Source organism: Branchiostoma belcheri, unplaced genomic scaffold (genome assembly GCF_001625305.1).
Source record: "Branchiostoma belcheri isolate BF01 breed outbred unplaced genomic scaffold, Haploidv18h27 scaffold525, whole genome shotgun sequence".
Classification (NCBI taxonomy): domain Eukaryota; kingdom Metazoa; phylum Chordata; class Leptocardii; order Amphioxiformes; family Branchiostomatidae; genus Branchiostoma; species Branchiostoma belcheri.
The window spans coordinates 26,798-36,473 of NW_017804160.1; the positions used below are offsets into that span (position 1 = coordinate 26,798).

Consider the following 9,676-nt stretch of genomic DNA (forward strand, 5'->3'; position numbering starts at 1 on the left):
TTTATAGTCTGATACAATCTATATTTCCCTGCTTCATACATCTACGCAGTACAGACAAATGCATGTTTCTAATCAACACAGACGAACCTTCGATTATGAAACATATCCATTTTTACCATTATTAAGAAGCAAGTTAAATTCAAATTTACTTGATAATGTTACGTTTAACAACAAAATTTGAATTTACATTTTGTTCCAACCATTCCAGAGGAGATTGTTGTCATAGGCGGTGTGCTAGTAGACTCTCTTTTTGGACAATGAAAAAAGAAGGTAGCAAAAAGAAAGAACATCGATGTGTATATATTTGAAATCTTATTGAAAATTCTGGCAGAAAGTTCTAAACCATCATTTCGCATGAAAATACTGTATCACTTCTGACCACTCCTCTTCTGGCCACTGTCCGTTTGGCTGGATGTTAGGTGCACTGTTTTTCCAGTCCCACTCCTTGACCGGTTCGTACCAGTTGGGTCCATAGTCAGCATGGATGTATGCAAGCGTCTGGCATGGTACTCGAACCTTCATGTCTAAAAACTCTGTCCAGCACAGCGTAAACCTGGGGGATATGTACCTGCAAAGTGATGAAAATGAGAGTAATACATACACGCTTATTCACCAACAAACTGTACTGAATCTGAATGGTATATCACTGTGTGGAATACCACACTGAGTGTTGTATTTCATAGTACACCTCACTGTACCCCTGCTCTTTATAACGTACCGTTGGCTTTTCTTGTATAAAGGTATTGTCTCATTTAAATATGCTGACAGTATGTCAGCAGTATGTCCCATTCAAAGAATGGTCACACCTACATGTAACAGCAAGATGTCTGATCTAACAACCATCTCTTCTACAAGACACAATCCTCTGTTTCCATGACATTTGCCTGTAACAGCGTCCAGATTAATTCCGGACTTCCAACTTCCCATGTCCTAGCAACCTTATATCTAGATGAGAATGTCGTTAACTACATACAGATAAAAATGATGTAAGAAATACGTAGATCGATGACCCCTTAGGGGTTTACCCAATTCTGCAGAAGTCTACATAATTCTTGAACTGGACCAGAATTCTGTAGAATTCTGGCTTTAGTCCAGTATTCTGCAGAATCCTGGCTCCAGTTCAAGAATTCTACAGAATTCTGGGTTCATGTTCAGCTCAAGAATTCTGCAGAAGTCTACAGAATTGGGTTAACCCCTAAGGGATCCTACGATGGCTGCTACGTATTTCTTACATCGTTTTCATCTGTAGTTAACGACATGCCAATCTAGATGTAAGGTTGCTGGGACATGGGAAGTAGTCCGGAATAAAACTGGACTGTCCAAATCTAATCCGGGCGCTGTTCTGTGTCTTTGTAAGGTCCAGAAGATCTTTTTTGTTGCAAAGGAAAACTTACTTGAACTTCTCTCCTGTCCGCCCATCGGTCGCACCGAACCACATGATGTCCCCCTCCTCGTAGAAGAAGAAAATGTCTATTTTTACATTTGCTGACTTAAAGGCTAGCTGAAAACTGTCTTCCATCTGAAAAATCAATGAGTTTAAACATTTTAGGTTCCTGTTATGTATAAGGCCATGTTGATTTGATTATATGGATGGCGTCCGTTCAAGAAAAGGTTTTCGACCATGATGTAAATCGTGCAAAGCATCAGCAAATATCCATATATGTTGTAATGAGCAAAACAAATTGGAAAGAAATATACGAATGTGGTCTGCAATAGAAAAATCTATTCCAAAGGAAAATGTGAAGAAATTGGAATATAGACTCTATTATTCACAATTCCATACTGTGTGTGGTGTGTTTAGTCATTTGTTCCTGACTACGTAGATTTCATATTAAAGGCAATTTGCTTGCCAAACGTCTTCATTCGCACGCTCGCGTCAGTTTTGGGGTTTACAGAGGATGGCATCCATATAATCAAATCAACATGGCCTAAGTTTGTACATAAAAATGTACGGTAAACGCCTTAGGGAGAGTTATTGGTGATTTTACTACAAAATTTAGTATACCAGTATTGCGTCTTCAATTATAGCTAAAGAATGCCAATCTAGCAATTTCATAACAAAATTTCGCAATAGTACGTAGTGTAATAGTGCATCGTCCCAAGTTCCAGTAGAGACTACATACTAATATGCATATCTCTATGAAGGTTAGACATCCAGGTAATACGATACGCCAAAAAGCAGTCAGTGACGAAAGCTAGTGGATACTAGCTGAAACGTTTCCAAAATTATATCCAGTTTCTTGAGTAACTGCTTTTTGGCGTAATATACATATCCTCGTAACGTCAACACACGCTCACATAATAAGATGTTACGACCCCCAAAATATATGCTCACCTTTCCAAACTTGTGTCTGAGAGACAGCCCGGCTGCCTGGAAAGCTGGGATCAATGTGTCTTTGTAATCCTTGATCCAGATTCCAATGTCCACGTCATTAGTGTACGGAATGATCCCACACTGTCGGAACCAACCTACCAAAACAGTAGACAAGTCACAAATGACTGTATAGGAATATGAAACAAGATTGAGACAGAGTGAGTGAGTGAGTGAAAAAGTGTAGGGAAAGTCGATAGGGAATGAAATGACGAATGTGGGGAGGGAATGAATATATCACAGAAAAGTTAAAAGACAGGCAAAGACAGGTGAATGCTTGCATCATTGGTGTAAAACGTCATTCTTTTCTTCAGGAATGTACTTGGAATGTCATGGTAAATAGGACATTGCTACGTATGTGGTAACTGTGCTTTTAGAATGTGATTGTACAAAACATACCCTTAAAGTACTGGTGGTAAGGTACTTGTACAAGACGCTGAATGTAGTATCATTGTAACTGATCTCAAACAAGCGATCTTGAAATGTCGTATGTTGCGCTGTAGGTTTATGCCAAATGAAGTCTTATAAATGTACTTGTAGTGTTACGCACTACTGCGTTTGCAACAATGTGCACATGTACACTGTGTTTTGGGGAATCAGTGATGAGTGGGTTGAAAATTTATGTCTAATCTAATGGATTTCTAATAAAGTATCAGATTTACATTACATCTGTGTCATTATTGTTCTAGGAATTAGTTTTAGCGTTGGTAAAAACATCTTTCAGCAAATATTTCCTGCCCCCCCCCCCCCAAGTACTCACCTAATAATGTCCCACTGCAAATCCAGAAGCGAACACCTATCCTGTCCAGCACAGCCTTGCTTTTGGACAGGAGAGAGGTTGCATGCCTTATAAACTTGACATCCTTGGCAGTCAGGTCAGACCCGTACGCTGTGTAGAATGCCCTGGCCTGCTCGTAGTTGCATTCCAGGAATCTGGCATCTGGAATCTGCTGAAGAAATGCTGCTGGGTCCTTGGGAATGTTGAGTTTTACACCATCCAGTTTGGTGGGTACTATCTCCATGCTGGAATGTAAGCATGCATGTCAAGGTTTACTGCATTGCGACAAAATGCAAGAATTGTTTTATGATTTTTTAAAATTATTAACTATAGGTATCTTCTTCATTCTCCAAAAAGTGTCCAATATGGTGCTCACGTGCTTTGGTAGGCTAACAAGGATTTTACTAACCTCATCGATACATAATTGAAACTTACTTGTCATATATTCCTTCATACTTCCCAAACTGTATTTGCCTATCTCCTATTAGTGACGTCCACTTCTGTGTTGAATTCCCTGATTCGACGGCAGCATGCCACAGAAACGTCCCTGGATGCTTGTACAACACAACAATGTGGATAATGGAATCCTGCCGTCTGAACAACATGTGATGTGGAACCTAGAGGTTGATATCAAAGTGAAGACCTCATCTCTTTGGCAGTTCAGTCTAATACCTCCATGACATGTAAATTTTTGTGAATGTTTTTGTATGTCTTTTCGATTATGGAAATAAGGTCGTTATTGCCATAATCTAGTTCAATTTATGGTTTTCTTAATCCTACAATATTTCCTGTATGAAATTCTGCATATCCTCATAAAGTATGCAAATGACCTCTACATTAACATAATATGTACTTTATGATGTTAACATGTACTCCCGACATGAACATGTACTATTTCTCCCTGTCGACATAAACATGCACACTATTTCTCCCTCCCCACCTGATCTTGTACATTCCCCTTCCCACTTGACCTTGCAAAATGTGTCCCACTCCCCACCTGACCTTGTACACTACTAGTATGCCCCCCTCCCCACCTGACCTTGTACACTATGCCCCCCTCCCCACCTGACCTTGGTAGCAGCCATGGGTGTCACACTTGCCAGTCTGGGGTAATGACCTTCAGTGATGACATACTGGAAACCATCACCATGGAGACTCTGCAACAGGTCAGGCTGGAAAACATGGTGGATAAAATCAATCATGGTGAAAGTAATTTCAAGGGCACCATATTGAAAGACAAACTACTAACAAACGTATTTGAAAGATTGTGTTTCCATGATGGTGCATTCAGTCTTTGTCATGATGCACACAAAATATACTTAATCAACATTGATTTGCAAAAAATACAGACCAAGGTTCTAACTTTGACTTTATTTGGTGCCACATTTTCTTCAATTCACACTGTTGCTTTTCTTCCAGTGCTATAGCTTGATCGGGTATAGTGCCCGCTTTATAACTGGGAGCTCGTGAGTTCAAACCCTGGCCGGGTCATACCAAAGACTTTAGAAATGGTACATTCTGCTCTCTCTGCTTAGCACTCAGCATCTTAAATTGACCATCTATGAGAAAGAGTATAGGAAGGTCAAACACACAATGCTACGAGCGGGGTAACCCCTTGCTGTAGTGCTTGCAGAATTATGTGGCCCATGGGCTACAGAAATGGAGATGGACACCGCCCCTATGCCCTGCACAGAGTAGAACGGGACCTTTGTATTTTTATCCTGCATCAACAAAAAAGAATAACATACGAAGACTACAAAATATATAAATACACATTCATTTCATTTTCATGTCAATTAGTGTGGTATTCCATTGACTGATATCAAGACTTTGCTTGCGAAACCCACCTTGAGCCTTACACCAGAATCACCCAGAAGCCCCAGGGTGATGACTCCCTGAGAACTACATAGATATCTACAGTTTTTTGTGACCTTCCTTTCATCTTCTGATCTGCGGGACGAGTTCCTTACAGCTGCAAGTACAGCAGGGTCCATCAGAAACAAAGTCAGGTTGGCTCGGGAAGCATGCTTCATAAATAGATTCAAATTGTGCTGGAAAGAAAATTTCATGATAACTCACTATAACCACTGTGCCTTTGCCGATTTTGTTTTTCGAAATTTTGTTTAGTTTAGAAATGGCTTCAGAGAGCGTATGCGTTTACTTTTTTACTTAATATATTGTTTTCTCTCATGTTTCTCCTCCTCACCCCCCTTCTCCTCCTGCCATATCGTTAAATGGATTCAATTTTTTTTTCATTTTCTGGTGGTAGAGTAGAGTGGGCATATAAAAAAAATCAATAAAAAATGTTCCAATCTCAGTAAAAACGTTTGAGAAGTTATAAGACATATGTACAAAAAACTCATAAGAGTAATTTGGTTTTCGGCAAGAAATGTCAAAATGGCATGCGGCACGTTAATATATTTGCCCTGGGGTGAGATTTCTTTCTTTGGCTTAAAATAGTAATTTACCGTTATTCTACCATTGCTACTCACCTGAATGTGTTTGTTGTCTGTGTTCAGCCAAATTCGTTTGAAGAAACCACCCTAATATGATTGGTATAAGGTTGAATCCTGAACCTTAGAGTTTCTTATTAGTGAATATTAAGGACTGTGCTAGAAAGTTCAATGTCTGTTTTTACCTATTTCTTCTGGGGTAGCCAGATGATGAAAATTACAAGTCATTATATGAAAAGATGTCATTAATGTTAAAAAGGAAATATTATTAAACATATAAATGACTTTTTGAAACTCGCTCTCTTGGTAATACGAAAATCTATTAACTTATTAACATGAAATTGCTACTGGATCAAGAAGAGTCATCTAATTTGATGGTTCTAGCGCAAGCTGTTCAGGCGCTATATAAGATGAAAGTTGGCATGGGCCTCAGTCCACCCCCGCATGAATAGGGTTAAAGGTTAAAGTGCAACTAACAACATATTAGATATTTAAAAAATGTCCATTCTACCTGAAAATGTGGGTTGTTGGGGAACCATCGGATAATGAGTGAAAGAACGCAGGCGATGAGAAAAAAGATACAACATCGCATATTCTTTCCCCTCCTCCAATAGCCTGATCCACAGATCATAGCGGGAAACTTGTGAGAAAAAAATTGTTGTGAGAGATATTTGACAAAAATCATAATTTTTCGAGAAAAAAATGTTCGCTGCTTTCATGCGACTTTTTTTATCACAACGTCTGATGATTGATATGTGTCAAGTAGCTCATGTACAGGAGGCCAGTTATAAATGATGTTTTGATTATCAATGGTACAATAATTAAGGGCCCCGCCCCGAGGTGAATATGGTGTGATAAAGCCTTGTCAGTTGCTATAACCACCGAATAAAGCTTTGAGGCTTTATGAGGTGGTTATAGCAACTGACAAGGCTTTATTAATATCACACCATATTCACCGAGAAAGGGCAGGCCATTAACGCTGTTATCATATAGCCTATCTTACACAGTTAAATTATATAACAAAAAGTTACAGCCTCTCCTCTATTTTCCCGTTTTCTGGCCACTACACTGTTCCTGTGCATCTTTCTCCGATTCCAAGGACCCACATATTAAGTCTAAATTGGTCTCAATCAGTTATTCTATGACAAATTCTGACACAGCATTGTCTATTGTGTGCTCTTTAGTGTGATCTTTTTACCAGTTCTATCAGACTTTGAGTTCACCGGAACTTTTGGAACAGAGCCGGTATTCCATTTGTAGTTATTTTGGGCCAAAAAAATAGAACAAGCTTCCATCTGAAGTCATCTGAGGTTATTTGGATGTTTCAATACAGAAATGTACTTACTAGTGGGGGTGGCGCGAAATATGTTATGACATGGTCTTTATTTTGTTTTGCGCTGATTTAAGAATTGGTTGATGACAAGACTGTAAACATTTTTATTCAATACAACAAGTAAACGTTCTACAAATGTTAGCAAAAAAATCGACCCCCCCGCCATAATGGTTTACTCTCAAGTGTGCATTATTCTAGATCTGCAACAAAGGCACACTTGTGAAATAAAGCACACTTGATGATTTTGCAATACTTGTATCATGCTAACTGTGACATTATGGTGTCATAATCAATATGAAATGGGGGCTTCTGATTGGTCAACGCCACCTGGCTATATGATAATGCCGTATAATGAATTCTGTAATGTATATTGTCCTGTATGAAAGAATTTTGTTTATGTACAATTAATTGCTGCCATACAAAAAAAGGTGGAAAACCTTTCTTGTAGGACATACCCTTAATTTAGTTCTCATCAACATAAACTAAACGTACATTGTTAAAGAAAATCAAACTTAAAACAAGGACAAAATACATGTAGAATAAAAGTACTTACCGAATGGAAACAGTTCTGGCAGTGAACGTCTGGTTCCCAAGTGACACTATCGTCCTTTTCTCTACTGGACAAGACTCGAGGTCCCGGCGCGGGTTTGTTTACTCTGTTCTGATGTTCTTTGTGGTTCCTGTTTTCAAAATATCAATAATCGAAATTAACCAGATTATGTGTGGGCAGCTCTGCCTCAATGACACTAACGGACGTTTTACTTCAGGTTACTCGAAGGGGCTGCACCAATCACCTCCATGGTTCACGTAACCTTCAAGAAAAAAATGACGAATACAGGGCTAGCTCCACGCACTTAATTGATCCATATACATAGGCAATGTCACCTTCAAGGAAAAATGGCCTGCACAAAGCTTACTCCATGGAGCTACCTTCTTGCAAATAAATGGTTCACGTCAAGTTCAAGAAAAAGAATACTACACCCCAGAATAGATAATCAATTGGTATTTTGGTGAAAGTCTTCTTGCTTCTCCAGCTGGTTGTAGCTTTAAAAGTCGAGCAAATTAAGGTAAGTAACTTTATGTGTTTGAAGTGTTTAAGCATTACGTAATCCAAAGTTCCTAGATGCATCAATTGTAGTTCAGCTTTACAAACATGCCACCATGAGTGCGCCAACTATCCCCAGGGCATACTTAATTGTGTCGACTTCTAAAATTGATCCATCACCTGACTTGAAGGTGCACGTCGTATCTCCCAAGATAGGTCCGGTGTCCAGACGAAAACTCACGCAAGGTTATCTTTAGACAAACACGTACACAGACGCAGTTTCTTCTTCAATTTAAAGAAGACGAACTAACCTGCCGAAAACGTGCCCCGTTTCCTTGTGACCCCACAAAAGATGTACACCAGGCTTGATTTTGTTGCTCATCAATTAAAGGCCGTTGGTTCGTACGGCGTCCGCCCAAAACGCCGTAGGCATCTTTGGGGTCGTTTACCTGTATATTTGTGTTGTCGTCGCGTACGTAATATTTTATCGAGGTGAACATAATATATATTATATTTCTAATTTATACCTAGAAGGTATTTTAAAATGTGACAATAATTGAAAGTTGTGTATCTTCAAGTTAAAAGCCATCAAAAGAAAATGTTAGCGCTTTGATCATTAGGCCTACTATTTGGGCGTTGCTTTCCGATAGTACAGCTTTTTTTTCTAATTGTGCCTGGCATGGCACTGATATGTAAGACTATAGACGACAGACACCGTGGAGGTTGACATACCCCTGTACTCTTAAAAATTTTGTGGTATTTATATTTCGGCACTGGGAAAGAGAACGAAAGGGGACAGGTAGTGCTCCCAACAACATGGCCGCGCCAGACAAATAAACCAACTGGAAAAAAAGACTCTGGATCACGTATTAGACGTCAGAAAAACATCTCTGTTCACCGTAGATCGGTCTGCAAATAACACAAACTATATAGCACACACAGTTACATACTGTAAGAAACAAAGCGGAATTTAGTAAAGATGACGAAAGGTGGTACAGAGGTACGGCTGTACTTACCAAAGCTGAAATAAGCCACCAAGTGCGCCAACTATCCCCAGGGCAAACTTCGTTGTGCACGTGAACAAGAGAACACTTATATGGTCGTCTTCTCTATAGATCTAAAACTGATCCGTCACCTGACGTGAAGGTGCACGTCGTATCACCCAAGATAGGTCCGGTGTCCAGACGAAAACTCACGCAAGGTTATCTTTAGACAAACACACAGACGCAGTTTCTTCTTCAATTCAAAGAAGACGAACTAACCTGCCGAAAACGTGCCCCGTTTCCTTGTGACCCCACAAAAGATGTACACCAGGCTTGATTTTGTTGCTCATGAATTAAAGGCCATTGGTCACATAACTTTGAACGGCGTCCGCCCAAAACGCCGTAGGCATCTTTGGGGTCGTTTACCTGTATATTTGTGTTGTCATTGCGTACGCAATATTTTATCAACGTGATTTGAAATTCAAGATGGTGTTATATATTGACGTTTTAGCGCCACCGTTGTTAAAGCAAGACTTCCGTTGTATGTAATTGACGTTCGACTTTCCATACGCGTGCATATCCGTGAGAAAAAATGGATGTGTGTTAGCACCTGTCATGCTACTCGAACCTTCATGTCCAAAAGCTCCGTGTAAACACAACGTAAATATGGGGGTTATATATCTGCAAAATGAGGAACAAAAATGAGATAACTT

At 39.5% G+C, this 9,676-nt stretch overlaps 1 protein-coding gene across 3 annotated transcripts; it reads right to left on the minus strand.

Annotated features, from left to right (window-relative positions):
- Positions 1-12: 12 nt before the first annotated feature.
- LOC109480855 (fukutin-like) lies at positions 13-5,075 on the minus strand. 3 transcript variants are annotated; one of them, XM_019783184.1, is made up of 6 exons: positions 4,997-5,075; positions 4,220-4,321; positions 3,132-3,394; positions 2,336-2,469; positions 1,395-1,519; positions 13-568 (listed from the first exon to the last, which is right to left on the minus strand). In XM_019783184.1, exons 3-6 carry the CDS (start codon positions 3,391-3,393, stop codon positions 346-348), a joined length of 744 nt encoding a protein of 247 aa, XP_019638743.1. In that variant the 5' UTR covers position 3,394; positions 4,220-4,321; positions 4,997-5,075; the 3' UTR covers positions 13-345. The 3 variants fall into 3 exon arrangements, with proteins under 3 accessions (XP_019638743.1, XP_019638742.1, XP_019638741.1); XM_019783183.1 differs by lacking the exons at positions 4,220-4,321; positions 4,997-5,075 and adding an exon at positions 3,585-3,973 and having other exon boundaries at positions 1,395-1,450; XM_019783182.1 differs by lacking the exons at positions 4,220-4,321; positions 4,997-5,075 and adding an exon at positions 3,585-3,973.
- Between the last annotated feature and the right edge of the window lie 4,601 nt (positions 5,076-9,676).